The following is a 17,807-nucleotide window of genomic DNA, read 5'->3' as shown; positions in this document are numbered from 1 at the left end:
TTATAGTTGCTCTTCTAGCATTACATGCATATGGAACCAGCCCATGCATATGGAACCAGCCCTAGAAAACCTCATTTTGTACCAGGTTCAGGAATAGAGAATGAACTTCTGCTGTTTAACTTATTAGGGTAACAGGATTCTGAGCCACAAAGCTGTAGGAGATTGTTGGTATTTGAGTATTACATTTTCAGTTTCCATTATGGAGTGTTTAAAATGAGGGAAAGATATCCCATCACTTCAATAAAGTATAAAATCAGTGTATGTCTAAATGTCTCTAGCGTGATCTCTTTAATTGCTGAACTTCTATGAATCTTTGTTATTGTGTAGTTCAACATTCTTGGTAACATGGTGCTGTTGGTTGTTAAGTGTTGTTAATAGGATGATCATCAATTTCATCCTCATAGAAATTTCTTACGGGAAGGGGCAGAAATCCACTGATTGTTTGCCCAGAGATATCCTCGTAGCACTGCCAAGACAGTATTTTATGCATCAGAGGGATAGAGAGATGCAGGGATTGGGGTGAGGAAGAGTATGTCATGCGCAAGTTCTATCAAGACCGTGATAGCGGCCGGGTGCGGTGGCTCATGTCTGTAATCCCAGCATTTTGGGAAGCCAGGGTGGGTGGACCGTTTGAGGTTAGGAGCTGGAGACCAGCCTGGGCAATATGGCAAAGCCTCGTCTCTACTAAAAATACAAAAATTAACCAGGTGTGGTGGTGGGCTCCCATAATCCCAGCTACGCGGGAGGCTGAGGTAGGGAGAATTGCTTGAACCTGGTAGGCGGAGGTGCCAGTGAGCCAAGATCGTGCCTCTGCACTCCAACCTGGGTGACACAACAAGACTCCATGAAAGAAAGAAAGAGAGAGAGAAAGAAGAGAGAGAGAGAGAGAGAGAGAGTGAAGGGAGGAAGGGAGGAAGGGGAAAGAAGGGAGGGAGGGAGGGAGGGAGGGGGGAGGTGGAGGGGGGAGAGGGAGGGAGGGAGGGGAAAGGAAGGAGAGAGGAAGGAGAAAGGAAGGAGAGAGGAAGGAGAAAGGAAGGAGAAAGGAAAGAGAAAGGAAAGAGAAAGGAAAGAAAGGAAGCTCTAAATGCACGCCCTTCAGAGGATGGGCAGCCGGTAGGAGCCACCAGTGTAAATAGCACTCTACTGTGATCTCCTCTCCTCCTATTTCAAACTGAAGCTGCCGTTTCATGAGGTTTAGCATAAGCGTCAGTTGCCCGCGATGATAGAACACAGAAAGGCACACAGTGGTACTCTAAGTTCCAGCACATTTATCTCTTCCATGCGTCTCCAATGAGGTCATTCAAATGGATGTCTAGAGACTATAATCCTCCACTGAAATTTAAGGAACACGTTTCCAAAAAAGAACCCCACATAGGTGGGAGTTCTGTACCAGACACTGGGGCCACAGATCCATAGAGAGGTTCAGGGGATCTCTTGGTACAATCAGGAGTGAAAGGTACCCATGTGGAGAGGGGGCCCGGGGAGCTCGGGGGGTTTCTAGTGCCCAGCGTATTCGTCTCTCTGAAGTGTGCCGGCATGGTCCTTTCTCTTCTGGGTGACGGAAGTTTTGATCTTTGCAGGACATCAAACTGAATGTTGTTTTCAGAATGAAACGCAAGGATTGCCAAATGCTTTAGTGCAGCTAGAAATGGCTTGTCAGGGAGTCCTGGGATGTACAAGTTGTAACAGATTCTTGAGATGTATTATAGATTAATAAAGTATATATTATGAGATACATATTAAATAATCTGTTACATGTTACATAACATGTAGAGTATACCAGTCTTTAAAATATACAAATATAATTTGCTTGGAGGACATGATTGGCTAAATTTGGGGTAGAAAATAAAATAGAACAATACAAGCCGCATGTGCACTGTGTGAGTCTGGAAAAAAATTACACGAAAACTCTAGTGTAACAGAGTGCATCCTAATTTCATCAGATTACAAAGTAAAACCTCTTACGTTTATGAAAGAAGTAGAAATAGAAAGCCACTGCTTCATGCATTAGATATCCTGGAACATGCTTTATAAAGACATGGAAATTCAATGCACATACTGATATTGTAAAATTCTAGCACCAAGTAACATGGGGCAAAACCTGGTAGATCAAAGGTCAGGTAACATTTTTACAATAACCTCTTATTTGGAAAACGTTTTTAAGTGATCAAGCAGTTTTCTGGTGTTTTATTGAGATGAAGAGCCATTGTAACTCCCTAAATTGGGGTTAAATATAGCTAATCATGGTGCTAAGGAGAGTGATTCCTTTTCAGCTGGCCTCCCTGGCCCAGGCAGCCACAGGAGTGCTGGGCTACTTGGGGTGAGAGCATTTGCGTGGTCTGCTCCGTGGGAATGGACCTTTCTTCTACCCAGACCCAGTGGCCAACCCATAAAATGCTGGGTTCCCCACTACTAGGGTGGGTTGCTGTGGAAACCGACAGCTCTAAAAACCAAAAGGAAAGAAAAAATGAAAATCCTAGAACAAAGGCCAATTTGAGGAAATAGAAAAGGGAATGAAAAGCGCTTAGAGGAAGCCAAAAACTTCACGGAAACAAACAAGCAAAACAAACGCATTTTTAAAATGGAGCCCACAAACTTTACTTTCCCTTTTAAGACACAGCCAGAGTTTGTTAGAATAGATATGAGAAATGAGAAGGGCAGACTGTGCAGAAAGCAGGTGGAAGTTGTACTCCCAGCTTTGGTCCCAGAAAAACCACAAAATATTTTATGTTTTGGAATAGTACATGTTTTGGAGTTTGGAGGCAAAGTTGTAAAATAAATGCATCCTATCATTTATAGAAAAATAACAAAAAGTATGCATTATTATTTGACGAAGTGGGAATTAAAAGCAAGACATGCTGGCCGGGCGTGGTGGCTCACGCCTATAATCCTAGCACTTTGGGAGGCCGAGGCCGGTAGATCACCTGAGGTCAGGAGTTCAAGACCAGCCTGGCCAACATAGTGAAACCCCCCCCGTCTCTACCTTACAAAAAAAAAAAAAAATTAGCTGGGCATGGTGTCAGGTGCCTGTAATCCAGTTACTTAGGAGGCTGAGGCAAGAGAATCGCTTGAACCCAGGAGGTGGAGGTTGCAGTGAGCCGAGATTGCGCTACTGCACTCCAGCCTGGGCAACAAGAGCAAAACTCCATCTCAAAAAACAAAACAAAACAGAAACAAAAAACAAGGCATGCCTTCCCATGGTCTCTCAGTGTTTGCTGGCAGTTTTGCCAAATACTGACAGGGAGATTCTTCCATGTGCCTGTAAATTATGCACCCTAATTCCTTCCTCTTGTTCGCTCTTAACTCGCTACTTAGAGGCGCCTCCTCCCAAGCCAACAATTGGAAACAGCCTTGTTGCATTTAGTTCTAAATCTGTGGCAGTTAGAAAGGAAATGACTAAAAGATAATGCTGGACTAAAAGATGATGTTTAGTTTTCTACCCACAAAGCAGATGCTCTTTGTACTACTTAAAATGGACCAGTTTGTGCCTACAGAACCACAGTCTTCATGTTTGCCAAGAGCCGAGGAGCTCTGAATCGTGGTAGGGGAAGAATTCCCGAGCACTCATTTCTTCCTTCTTGGCTCTGCACTTGGCTGATAAAAATTGGAGAGGCGATGGCTGAATCCCTGATGGCGAAATAAATTCATGGATGAGAGTGTGTAGCGAGAAGAGGTGTGAGCACAAACTCCCAGGGTCCGCCACCTTGGGCAGGCAGGCAGTACTGGAGCCCATGGTGGGTACAGAGAAGGAAGGTGCAGGGTGGAAGGAGAGCCGTGAGGTGCAGTTTCAAAGAGATGGTCCCCAGCTGGATAGAATCATGCCGGGATAGCACAGAACCCGAGCAGGGCGAGCAGCACTGCCCATCTAGCTGGTTTAATGAGAAAAGACATTTATTACAGCTTTTGGGTAGTGCACAGAACTTGTGGGAGGAGAAGGCTCACAGCCAGAACAGTATCTGAGCTGTGTGGTGTGACTCTTCCGGGAGCACCCCTGCTGCCCCCAACCAGATGCCTCCTCTGTGGTCCCTTTGACCAGAAAAAAGCCCCGCTTCTTCATGCTGCTGACTTCCACATCAAATTCTGCCAACCAGAATGAGCAGAGCCACAGCTTAGCAGAACCACAGCCCATTTTTGCTCCTTCTTAGCTACAGGGGAGGCTGGGAAAATGAGCATCTGGAATTCCTTAAAGGGAGGAAGACTATTTCAGAAGATGCCACAAAAACTCATCTGCCTGTGGTACCCACCCTTCCAGCACCAGCTTCAATTTCATCTGTTCCAAGAAGCATTCCTCCCTGACCTCCGTAAACCACAATCAGGGCCAGTTTGCATGCGGTGCTTACCCAAATAGCCACAACCCTTTCCTAGTATCAGTGTTCACACCATACCCTTCCTTAAATCTTTTGATGATCCCCCCCACCTCTATGAATGTGTTCAGATCTTGTTTGTGTCTTTGATTCTGTTTTTGCATGGAAACTCCAGATCAGATTAACCTCATCTTTGCTCTCTTTCTCTCTCTCTCTCTATATATATATATACACACACACATACACACACACACACACACACATATATATATATATATATATATATTTTTTTTTTTTTACAAATTCCTAGCCAGTTTCATTCTTTCTGCCTTCTGGCACATGTGTTGATCTTTCCTTCCCACAAAACTGTAAACTACTTAAAAACAGGAGCCATGTCTTTTTTTCTTCTTTTTTAATCTCCCTGCAGTACCTGGTATCATGCTAAGCATATAGTAGCTGGTCAATAAATATTTTCTGATTATTTACAGTTAGTTATCTGGATTGATTAATACTTTTCAAATGGATCGCTGTAGTATCTATTTTTAAAGTAGTTATAAGACATAAATGGAACAATAACAAAACACAGGAATACTTAGGCCATGGATCAGAAGATACCCAGAAATGCCTACTCGTTTTAGAGATTAATTCAGCATCTACATTAGGTGCTTACTGTGTGCCAGACACTATTCTATATGCTTAGGATGCATGAATGGAGAAGAAAACAGAAATACAAAATAACTGTCTCAGAGTTTCCATCTGGTAGTGTTTAATGTTTAATAAACGTATAAGTGATGAGCATGTTATAATCGATCAATGTCATGCATAAAAAGCAAAAGCAGAGCAGGAGAATATCAGAAGTTTGCGGTGGGGTTGGGGTTGACATTTTAGACAGAATAGTAAGAATTATTTAAAAAATGTTTTTAGGCAATCAAAAAAATTGAGTATGTGCTGGGTATTAGATGATATAAGGAGATTACTATTTAATTAGGCATGATAATTGTGCTTTGGTGGTAGTTTTTAAAAAAATTCTTTTCTGTTTTAAGTGGGAGTATTTATGGTGGTTGGGTGCAGTGGCTCACCCCTGTAATCCCAGCATGTTGGAAGAACGAGACAGGCGGATTGCTTGAGTCCAGGAGTTCAAGACCAGCCTGGGCAATGTGGCAAAACCCGCGTCTCTACTAAAAATACAAAAAATTAGCCTGGCTTGGTGGTGGCGTGTCCCTGTAATCCCACCTACTTGGGAGGCTGAGGTGGGAGGATCATTTGAGCCCGGGTTGGGGAAGTTACAGTGAGCCAAGATCGTGCCACTGCACTCCAGCCTGGGTAACAGAGCCAGATCCTGTCTCAAGAAACAACAACAACAAAAAATTTACAGGGAAATAATATAACCTAATATAACATCTGGAATTTGCTTGAAAATGTTCCAGCAAAAAAGTGGGGATGGAGGGAGCAATGCGTGAAGGAAAGAATGGTAGAAAGATGACACTATTTGAAACTTCTTATCAGGACAGGTTTGGGAAGAGGGTCTTTGTACTGTTCTTTCTACTTTTATGTTTCTGTGTTCTGGATGTTTGTTTTCCCCTCAAGTTCATATATGGAAATCTTAACCCCCAAGGTGAAGGTATTAGGAGGTGGGGGGTCTTTTGGGAGGAGATCAGGTCATGAGGGGAGAGCCCTTGTGCATGGGATTAGTGTGCTTAAGAGACCCCAGAGAGCCCCCTCATTCCTTCCACCACATGAGGATGCAGTGAAAAGGTGAACCGTCACCAGATACCTCATCTGCCCTAACGCTGGACTAACCAGCTACCTGAACTTGAGATATACATTTCTATTGTTTATCAGCTTCCCAGTTTATAGGACTTTGTTATAGCAGGCTAAACAGACTAAAATATATGCATTCTAGAATTTCCACATTGAAAATGTTTACAAAAGAGTAATCAGTGATAGGATGGCCTCATCGAGGAGGTGGTACTGAAGCAAAGACAGGGAGGTGTGGGTCTCAGCTGCATGGATGGGCGTCTGGGGGAGTCTGCGCCAGGCCAGGGCACAATCGGAGCAGAGCATGTTCACCGTACCTGGCCTCCCTGCAAGTCCCTGAATGGGGAAAGTAGCAGGTGAGGGCGGGAGGTGATATAGCTGGGGAGGAGGGATGGGAAGAGGTCACACAGGGCCTTTTAAGCCACTGAAGGACTTGAGTGAAGGTCTGACCCACAAGGGCTGCGAAGACACCACTTCAGAGTCACGCTCAGATAGATTTTCCTTGGGAGTTCCTTGAGCCATTTGGATACCATGGATTTCTTGACTCAGATTCGGAGATCAGAATTGTCCAAAGGAACTTTCTGCAGTGATAGAAATATCCAGTCTGCACTCTCCAGTGCAGGAACCGCTAGCCAGTTGTGGCTGTTGAGCGCTTACAATGAGCCTAGTGTTATATAGGAGCTCGGTTTTTACATTTTCATTTTAATTAATTTAAACAAGTGTGTATGCTCACATGTGGCTAATGACCCCTATCTCGGATAGTGTTGTGTTAAGAGATGGTTAGTTTCACCCTGGCATTCATTTTGCAGACTTTTATTGACCACCTGCTGGCTCTAGGTATGAGCTAGGACTTATGGTTATAAATTGAATTTTTTAAAAATGAGCCCCTGTTCTTGAGGGGTTCATGGGCCACCCCAGACACTGTAAAATAGTGGTATGGCTGGATGTGGTGGCTCATGCATATAATCCCATCACTTTGGGAGGTTGAGGCAGGAGGATTGCTTGAGACCAGGAGTCTGAGATCAGCCTGGGCAACAGGGCAAAACCCCGTCTCTACAAAAATACAAAAATTAGCTGGATGTGGTGGTGCATGCCTGTGGTCCCAGCTACTTGGGATGCTGAGGTGGGAGGATCGCTTGAGCCTGGGAGGTCAAGCCTGTAGTGAGCTATGACTCTAAACAAACAAAACAGCAGTACATGGGTGGCCCAGACCCCTCATCTTCAGGCACGAGGGCCCCTGCACTAAGCTCTCTCCATGGGGGTTTTAATTCAGTGGTAAACAACCTGGTCGTTCTCATCTCAGGACGCCCCTTTGCCTGGCTGGTCCCTGTATCTCTTCCAGGCCTAAGCTAAAATGATGCCTCCTCAAGAAGGAGTTGAAAGTTGACCACCGAGTTGAAAATAGGTACCCCGTTCTGCCTTATGTCACCCACTTTTCCCCGAGGCACTTCTTCCAGTTCAGAATGACACTTCGGTATGTATTTAATCTCTAAAGCCAAAGCTCGTGAAGGTCAGGGGTCTGGTCTCCGTCATATACCCCCAGAGTTGCAAGGTGAAACAGACAGAAATGGAAATGGAAATGGACAAGAAACAGAGACCATGTGTCTGGAGAGCTTCAGGGAAATGCAGGGTTGCCGAGTCCGGCCGGAGCACTTTCTTGAATCCACCTTACTATGACCTTTTAAAGGAAAAAGAGGAATCAGCAACATGGAAGGGAAGTGTAGAAAGACATTGCCGTCAAAGGCGAGGAGCTGTGGCAGGAAGGCACAGGAAGGAGGAGCCGAGGGCAGGGCGTGGGTTCAGGTGGGGCGGCTGGTGCAGGACAGGAGGCTTCTGGGATGGATCCTGTCCCTTGAGTGTGACGACTTTTTGTTTGTTTGTTTGTTTGTCTGGGCTCACTGCAACTTCTGCCTCCTGAGTTCAAGCAATTCTCCCGCCTCAGCCTCCCGAGTAGCTGGGACTACAGGCGTGTGCTACCACATCCAGCTAATTTTTGTATTTTTAGTAGAGACGGGGTTTCACTCTGTTGGCCACACTGGTCCGAAACTCTTGACCTCGTGACCCGCCCACCTCTGCCTCCCAAAGTGCTGGGATTACAGGCGTGAGCCACGTGGCCTTCCTTTTTCTCTAAAGGGCCAAAAGTACCAAGTTCAGGCTTTGTAGCCCTTATGGTCTCCGTGGCAACCTCTAAAGTCAGCTGTTGCAATGCAAAACCAGCCCATAGACTAGATGCAAATGATGGGGCGTGGCTGTGTTCCAATAAAACTTTATGAACACTGAAATTTAAATTCCATATAATTTTCATGGACTATATGCAAAAGCAGGCAGCAGGCCACATTTGGCCTGAGGGCCGGGCTGAATTTGCTACCCCGGTACAGGTGACAGTGGGGCACATCAAAGGGTTTGAGGGAGACAGGGAGAGGTCAGCTGAGTGTATTGGATAGCTCCCTCTGGCCTCAGTGGGATCTCAGGGCTCAGGTCTGAAGAGGGTGACCGTTTTTGTAAAGTGGCTGAGCAGCAGTGTGGGTGATGGATGGTGAAGGCCTGGAAATAGGGCAGTGTTCACAAGGGTACAAAAGAAAGGCCTGCTTTGAGATGCGGAGTTTGCAGTCAAAATGAGCAGACTTTGGTGATGGATGTGCAGAGTATAGAGTGAGAAAAGGATGTCCCAGTCTGGGTTTAGTGCAGTCTTCAGGTGACCAACTCAGCAGGGTCCTCAGCACTCACTGAGCAGCAAAGAGTGTATCCTAAGGCGTATTTAGGTCTGGGACCATTTATGGGATCTTCCTATAAATGCGAGTCATGTAGCAACTAATGCCTCGCCCAGTCAGATGACAGCTGCCCTGGTTGTCATTTAGTTGGGGGTAGTTTTGTTTGCTGTTGAACGGAGAGTCCCATTCTCAGTGTTATTCTATAACAATGATGCCCCCGTGGGCTGTAAGAATTACCAAATCATACTGACCTTTGGTCGTCTCTGATTATACCAAGCAAAGAACTAAACACTCTCTTTTAAAGTATATAATTGTAGAACTTAAACTATGCTTCCCATATTAGAAGAAATTCAAGTGGTAGAATCTAGAGCATTGATTAGAGTGGAACTCCCCCTTTCTTTGTTTATTCATATTTTTTTCCCTCAAATCTCAGCAGTTTTTGCCTTCTCAGCAAACAGTGAAGACCTTGTAATCCCAATTGTTAGTAAATGTTGCATTTCCATAAAATTGCATAAATCATCAATGCAGGATTTCTGCTATGTGGTTATTAATGCACCATGAGTTAATTTATGTTATAATTTAGTATACTACTTAGGTAAAGACTACACACTGCGTTCAGTGTATACTGCTGGGGTGATAGGTGCACCAAAATCTCACAAATCACCACTAAAGAACTTGCTTATGTAACCAAAGACCACCTGCTCCCCAAAAACCTATGAAAAAAAAAGGGATCACCATTTTATCCAGCAGTCCCACTAGTGGTATCTACCCAGAACAAAAAAAGTTATTATGTGAAAAAAGATGCTTGCACATGCATGTTTATAGCAGCACAGTTTGCAATTGCAAAAAATATGGAACCAGCCCAAATGCCCATCAGTCAATGAGTGGATAAAGAAAATGTGGTATATATATACTGCAGAATACTAATCAGCCATAAAAGGAGTGAAATAATTACATTTGCAGCAACCTGGATGGAATTGGAGACCATTATTCTAAGTGAAGTAACTCAGGAATGGAAAACCAAACATCGTATGTTCTCACTCATGAGTGGGAGCTAAGTTATGAGGATGCAAAGGCATGAGAATGATACAGTGGACTTTGGGGACTCAGGGAAAAGGGTGGAAGAGGGTGAGGGATAAAAGACTACACACTGGGTACAGTGTACACTACTTGGGTGATGGGTGCACCAAAATCTCAGAAATCATCACTAAAGAACTTACTCATGTAACCAAACACCACGTGTTCCCCTAAAACCTATGGAAATAAATAAAAATTTAAAATTTAAAAAAGGAATAGTATACTACTTGGGGACACAGAGGACCAAATTAAATAAGAAAATGTGTGTGGGGGAACCGGGTGCGCTGGCTCACACCTGTAATCCTAGCACTTGGGGAGACCAAGGCAGGTGGATCACAAGGTCAAGAGATTGAGACTATCCTAGCCAACATGGTGAAACCCCATCTCTACTAAAAATACAAAAATTAGGTGGGTGTGCTGGCGGACGCTTGTGGTCCCAGCTACTCAGGTGGCTGAGGCAGGAGAATAGCTTGAACCTGGGAGGCAAAGGTTGCAGTAAGCCAAGATCGCGCCACTGCACTCCAGCCTAGGGACAGGGCGAAACTCTGTCTCAAAAAAAAAAAAAAAAAAAAGAAAAGAAAAGAAAGAAGAAAATGTGTGTGTGTGTGTCGTGCACATCCCGACTGGATTGGGGAGAATTGACTAAATGTATTCTGTAATATCATATCCTTGATTTTCATGATGCTGACTTGTGCCTTTTTGGGTACTAGTTTTCTCCTATAGTATGAAGTAGCCAAGGTTGGTTTCTGTAGCATTTATTTGTTCTTTCTAAAACATTTTAAGAGATTTATTTGGTACACACCCGTAGCTCAAAGCTCCTCAAAGGCAGGAAGATGCTTTGGCTAGGTCTGGGATTCTTTAGCTCTTGTCTATGGTTATCTACACAAGAAATGTATTAAATCAGCATGTGGAAAAAATGGGTGAAAAATGACTGACTGAAATTTGCAGTATTGAAGTACGAATTTGCTTTAGTATCATGAGACAGCTAGTTGGCAAGTTACCAAGGTGGAGATTCTCAAACCAAAAGAAGTTCTTCTCAATGTGGTTGCCCCAGTGTAGGATAGAACTCTGGATATAAAGGTATCAATACTCAGGCCAGGTGTGGTGGCTCACGTCTGTAATCCTAGCACTTTGGGAGCTCGAGGCAGGTGGATCACCTGACGTCAGGAGTTCAAGAGCAGCCTTGCCAACATGGTGAAACCCTGTCTCTACTAAAAGTACAAAAAATTAGTGGGGCATGGTGGTGGGTGCCTGTAATCCCAGCTACTTGGGAGGCTGAGGCAGGAGAATTGCTTGAACCCAGGAGGCAGAGGTTACAGTGAGCTGAGATCACGCTATTGCACTCCAGCCTTGGTGACGAGTGAAACGCCATCTAAACAAACAAACAAAAAAAAGTATGAATACTCTCTGAGAGGGTTGTCTCACCTGTCCCTTTTGTTTTTTATATTTCTTCTTTCTAACTCTCCTCTCTGAACCCCAAATCTGGTATCCACAAGCACCATGTTGGAAAGTTTACAATCATCATGATTGGAATGACGCAATTGCAGTAGCTTGTGTCGGTGCTTACTCCGCCAGGCATTACACTAAATGTTTCTACCTATATGTTGAGCTATGCGTGTTTATCATTCCCAGTTTGCAAATGGGAAAACTGAGGCCTAGAGACAATAAATAAACTGCCTAAGGCTACATGGTTGACACACAGTGGAGCTGAGGTTCAAACCTCCGGTGAGAATTGCAGAACTCCAGAGTGTGTGCCACTGGGCAATACCTGCAAGGATGACTCAGCCCTCCTTCCTCATCCTCGCTCTCAGGCTGCTCTGTACCCAGCCAGCCTGCAGTCAGCTCATTGATGAGCACTCCACTGAGCCCCACTCTGGAAAGTGCTATGAACACGAGCCTCCTTGGCCACCTCCTCTTTGCTAGTCCTTGCCCCACCTTCCTATCCCAAGTCTTTCAGATCAGAGACAGCTCAAAAAGCATGGCACGTGGTGCCTGCAAGTGGCCAGGTGGACATACATCACCGGGCACCAGCTGCTCTCTTCCTACGTAAGCAAATAGGGTTTATGGGAGCAGGATGAACATCGGAGTTGCTCCCCCACATAGTTCTGGAATCAGCACCCTTGACGTGATTGTTCTGCCGGAGTCTAGTCTACCACCATCTCGGTCCGGGGTTATCACAGAGTCCTCTTAATTGAATGCTTATTCTCCAGCCTTACCTCTTCCTCAGCCCATTCTTCACCCAGAGCCACATGTTTCTATAACATAAATTTGATCTCCACTCCCCTCTTAAAACTTTTGTGACTTCACATTGCCTTTAGAATAAATAATAATCCTTTTAGGGAGCTCATAAAGCCATGCGTGATCTGGCCTTAATTGCCTCTGCAACCTCCTACGCCTCTCACGCTCTCCATCCAGATTTCAGAACCTGCCATTGTTTCTCCAGGAAACATGGCGTCTTCCTGCCTCTGAGCCTCCATGCATGCTGTTCCCCCTCAGCCATGGTACTTCCCTGTTTACTCAGGCATCCTCTCCTTCACTGTAGCTGTGTAGTTACAATTCTAGGCACAGAGTAAACGTTCAATAACTATCCCTTGCCTGAGTAAATGTAAGTTAGCCATTCTATTTTAATTTTTTAGCAATTTGTAACATTCTGTTTGTTTCCCACTTTCATGATCTGTTTTTGCCAATATTCCTAACTTGACTTCATCTGTCTTTTCGAATGTTTGCTTTTTTTTTTTTTTTTTTTTTAATTCTTTTCTAACCTTCTCTTGTTCTACTCTTTGGGTCCTCCCTTTTAACAGTAGTTTTCACTTCCTTTCAGTCTAGTCTTTGTGATTACCGGTGCACAATCCTGGGTTACTTCTGCCACATTTCCCAGGACTAAAGAAAGATACGCCTATAAATACCACAGCCCACTGTGCCCTTATTATGGTAGCCCAAACCACATTGAAAGAATATTGTTGTCCAGGCACAGTAGGGCACACCTGTAACCTCAGCACTCTGGGAGGCTGAGGCGGGCAGATCACTTGAGCCTGAGGAGTTTGAAACCAGCCTGTGCAACATGGCAAAACCCTATCTCTGCAAAAATTAGCCCAGTGTGGTGGCACACACTTGTAGTCCCAGCTACTCAGGAGGCTGAGGTGGGAGGATCAGTTGAGCCCAGGAGGTTGAGGCTGCAGTGAGCCATGATCACGCCCCTGTACTCCAGCCTGTGCAACAGAGTGAAACTGTTTCCACACACACACACACACACACACACACACACGAAGTGTTGCGTTGGTTGCCCAATGTCTTAAGGTATAGAATTTTTCTCTTGATCATGTGAGCAGGAAGGAGTAAAGAAGAAAGCAGTCTGGGACAGGCTGTGGTTTTGAAGAAAATAGGAAATTGTGTGAAGTAAAAAGCAGACCTCTAAGGAAAAAATGTCCCTGGTAAAAACTGCATATTTTGAATGTCAACCTAGATGTCCTTACAGAGCCCTCCTTCCACCTCCCGTCACAGTCATACCAGAGTTGCTGTGGATGTTTCCCATTGACAGCAGCTGTTCTTTGTGCTTTCTCTACCTCCAGAGGTGACGCTAAAGGTGCACGTCAGCGACGCCAGCACCCACCAGCCTGTAGCGGACGCGCTCATTGAGATCTTCACCAACCAGGCCTCCATCACCTCTGGCACCTCGGGGACCGATGGCGTCGCCTTTATCAAGTTCCAATATAAGCTGGGCAGTCAGTTGATCGTCACTGCCTCGAAGCATGCCTACGTGCCAAACTCTGCCCCGTGGAAGCCAATCCGGTTACCTGGTAAGGCGTTCCTCATCTTTCTCTAACACAGAGGGCATTGGCCGGTGGGAGGATCACGTAAGGCCAGGAGTCTGAAATCAGCCTGGGCAACATAGTGAGACTGCATCTCTATAAAAAATGTTATAATTGGTCAGGCATCGTGGTGTGCACCTTTAGTCCCAGCTACTCAAGAGGCTGAGGTGGGAGGATTGCTTGAGTCTGGGAGTTCGAGACTGCAGTGAGCCGTGATCACACCACTGCACTCCAGCCTGGGCAACAGAACAAGACCCTGCTTCAAGAATAAAATGAAATAAAATAAAAACATACGGATCCCAGAACTCCACCATTCAATATGGGGAGGGGAATTTGCATTTTAACGAGCAAACCCCTCTCCCCCTCCACCAGATACTGTGAATAAAAATATTTAGAAAGTTCGAGGCCACTGCTTTGTGAGCTATGGAAAGTGGATTTGTTATAGATACAATGGAGATCATCTAGGAGAGTTCTTAAGAAAAGGGGACAAACCTGAGAGATATTAAACAGGTCGTGGAGAATGGACAGGAGAGAGGGAAGGAAAAGGATGAAATAGAAGGAATGTGAGTTGGACCTCAGGTTTTGGCTGGTGGTAGAGCAGGTGGTCCCGGCAGGGGCAAGCTGTGGAGTTGGGGAACTGGCTACACCCCGTTTTCCCAAAGTTGACTACGCTGACGTCGTGGATTAAAGAAGTATCCTCCCTTCCTCCCTCCCTCTGTGACTCCCTCTTCCCAAGCTTCAGGCTTAGGCAAATATGCATGGAGCCTGGGGAAATGGGAGGAGAGGAACGGGTGTAGGGGTCATTGATTGTATGCTAAGTTTAGGGTATATTTAGTTGAAATTGCCGCGGAGACACCAAGTGAGGATTTTTGGCATTTAGTTTGAAATGAACTTGGGGTTCAAGAGAGAGATCTGGGCTAGAGGTTTAGTTTGGCTCATCATCAGTGTTAACTATGAGCTCCAGCAGAGAGTGGAGGGCAGTGGACCTGCGACAGGACCCCAGGAGGGCCTGCACAACAGGACAGGTGGCCTTTACTAGGTTACATCCAAGGGAACGTTAGAGTCGAGGCTGCAGTGAGCTGAGATGGTGCCACTGCACTCCAGCCTGGGTGACAGAACAAGACCCTGTCTCAAAAAATAATAAAATCAATTAAAATAAAGGAAGCATTTGACACTCCCATCATCCATGCTGAGAAGTCACTGGAAATCACTGAGGGACATTTAGGCTGTCTCTGCCTGTTTCAGGAGAACAGCTGCACAAAGGTCATCAGTCAATTCTCGTTGTTCGCAGTAGTTATGGTCCACAGCCACCTCAAACATGGAGTGAGCAAATACTGCTGAACCACTGCTACAAGGGAAATGCAGGGCTGGGTTCCTGTGAGCCTCTGGTCACAGCGTTTTCATGAGCTGATCAATAGTACATGCCTTTGTTTTATGTTGTCTTTGTTTAAAGAAATCTTATTTGATATGTAGATTGTTGATTCATTAGCATTGGACTCAGCCCGTAGCACCATAACTCATGCCCCAACAAAGCTGATGGAACACACGTGTTTTCTCCATAAGGCACAGTCACAACCTTCTCCTGCTTAGGAATATTAGAGAGCACTACGCTAGGGGTCATTTGAAACGGTGGAATCAGCCTGTAATCCCAGCAACTCTGGAGGCTGAGGCGAGAGGAGCTGGAATCCAGGATGTGGAGGCTGCAGTGAGCTGGGATGGAGCCACTGCACTCCAGCCAGGGTGACACAGCGAGACTGTCTCTAAAAATAAATAAGTAAATAGCAAAATCACCAACAGAATGCTTAAAAACGTGAAAAGCTGGACCCTGAATACATCTGGGAGTTACAAATAAGCTTTAGCAAATAGGGAGGTTTACAAATACAGAATTGGTGAATAATGAGCAGCTACTGCGTTTTGATCACATTCATTTTGACTCTGTTAACATGGTCTTTTGAGAAAAACCATTCCCATCATACCGTTTTTTTATTTTTTTATTTTTTGAGACAGAGTCTCATTCTGTCGCCCAGGCTGGAGTGCAGTGGTGTGATCTTGGCTCACTGCGATCTCCACCTCCCAGGTTCAAGAATTCTCCTGCCTCAGCCTCCCGAGTAGCTGAGATTATAGGAACGCACTACCATGCCCTGCTAATTTTGTATTTTTAGTGGAGATGGGGTTTTGCCATGTTGGCCAGGCTGGTCTTGAACTCCTGACCTCAGGTGATCCACCTACCTCGGCCTCCCAAAGTGCTGGGATTACAGGCATGAGCCACTGTGCCCGGCTGATATCTGTACTATTACAAATGAGTCAAGTCACAGGAATAATGAAGTTTCATTGAGTTTTGGACAAGACGTGAAGACACCTGGGTCCCAGGCCTGCCCACCCCTGGCCGGCCCCACACATATCGGCCCATCAACACTTTCTGAGTTTGTGTTTGTTTCTGAAATCCAGTTAATTGCTCTAAATAATTCCTAAGAATCTTCCCATGTCTTTGATTATTTTTCTGTGCTTGCCTTTTCAATATAATAAAGATACTCTGTATTAGTCCACTATAAAGAAATAACTGAGACTGAGTAATTTATAAAGAAAAGAGGTGTAACTGGCCCACAGTTCTGGAGGACATACAGGAGGAATGGCATCTTCTGCTTCTGGGGAGGCTTCAGGAAGCTTCCAATCATTGCAGAAGGCAAAGGGGGAGTGAGACGTTTCACATGGCCAGAGTAGGAGGGAGAGAGGGTAAAGGTGCTACACACCTTTAAACAACTAGATCTCGTGAGAACTCACTCACGATCACAAGAATAGCACCAGAAGATGGTGCTAAACCATTCATGAGAAACTGCCCCCATGATCCAATCACGTCCCATCGGGCCCCACCTCCAACACTGGGGGTTACAATTCGACATGAGATTTGGGCAGGGACACAGATCCAAACCATGTTATACTCTTAACTAGAACTTAACAGGAAGCATCTCCAAAATTTAGACAATAAAATTTAGCCTATTGTGAAAAGCAGAGTCAACTTGCTTTTGTGCGTCTTTTTGGAGGTGAAGACTAACACTTCTGGTATTTCAGATAGCTGGACAAGGAAGCAAGAAGAGCTGGGAGCCTCTTCTAAAATATGTTGAAAATTTGAAACTAAAAAATGCCTTCTTTCCCACACGTGTGCAGCACACCGCTTGTGTGTACATGAGCATTCTTATGAAACCCGGAAATGCATTTCCTTTTTCATCCTTAACAATAGTTCCTGGAGGATGTTTTGAGGTTTTTTTCGCTTTCAAGGAAGGGAGGAGAGGGAGGAACCCAGCGTAAGGAAAACACCCTCCATCTGTGGCAGGCAGGCAAGAATAAACTTAGCCATAGGAGATGCAATCCATCCACTAAAGGCTGTCATTCTCCATCTTAATTATTGCTGTCTCTGCAGCCATCGCCCTGGCCCAGGTCCTTAGTGATGGTCCAGGACTATGGCAATGGCCTCCAGCCAGGTGGTTCTACCCCTCAGACCACCCACAGTATGACTGAGCATTCATGTATTAAAATATATATGTCCAGTTTGTGTATTAAAATATGTACCTGCCTAAAATCCTTCGATGGCCTCAGGGTGAAGTAAACGTGACAGAGCCTCCTCCCCTGGCCACCTCCCCCTTCCGTATGTCATGGTCGGCCACCCTGGGCAATGTGTCATTCTGGGAAGGAGTCTGGCATTTCTACCCTGTCTGTGTTTGTCTGCATTGTCCTCTTGGCAAACTTGTCTTCTTTTTTTTTTTTTTTTTTTTTGAGATGGAGTCTCACTCTGTCACTCAGGCTGGAGTGCAGTGGCGCGATCTCAGCTCACTACAACCTCTGCTTCCTGGGTTCAAGTGATTCTCCTGCCTCACCATCCCAAGTAGCTGGGATTACAGGTGCGCGCCACTACACCCGGCTAAGTTTTGTTTTTGTTTTGAGACGGAATCTCACTCTGTCACCAGGCTGGAATACAGTGGCGCGATCTTGGCTCACTGCAACTTCCACCTCCCAAGTTCAAGCGATTCTCCTGCCTCAGCCTGCCAAGTAGCTAGGACTACAGGTGCCCGCCACCACGCTCAGCTAATTTTTGTATTTTTAGCAGAGACCGGGTTTCGTCATGTTGGCCAGGATGGTCTCGATCTCTTGAC

The 17,807-nt window shown here is 45.3% G+C and overlaps 1 protein-coding gene across 1 annotated transcript in view; it reads left to right on the top strand.

Moving 5' to 3' along the window:
- Positions 1–17,807, top strand: part of FAM171A1 (family with sequence similarity 171 member A1) — a 147,076-nt gene that overhangs the window by 73,422 nt on the left and 55,847 nt on the right. The window contains exon 2 of the mRNA XM_028826015.2: positions 13,420–13,647. Coding sequence (XP_028681848.2) covers positions 13,420–13,647 — 228 coding nt within the window. The remainder of the gene's footprint in view (positions 1–13,419; positions 13,648–17,807) is intronic.

The sequence above is a fragment of the Macaca mulatta genome, chromosome 9 (genome assembly GCF_049350105.2).
Source record: "Macaca mulatta isolate MMU2019108-1 chromosome 9, T2T-MMU8v2.0, whole genome shotgun sequence".
Lineage (NCBI taxonomy): Eukaryota > Metazoa > Chordata > Mammalia > Primates > Cercopithecidae > Macaca > Macaca mulatta.
This window is presented reverse-complemented; position numbering and strand designations above follow the sequence as displayed.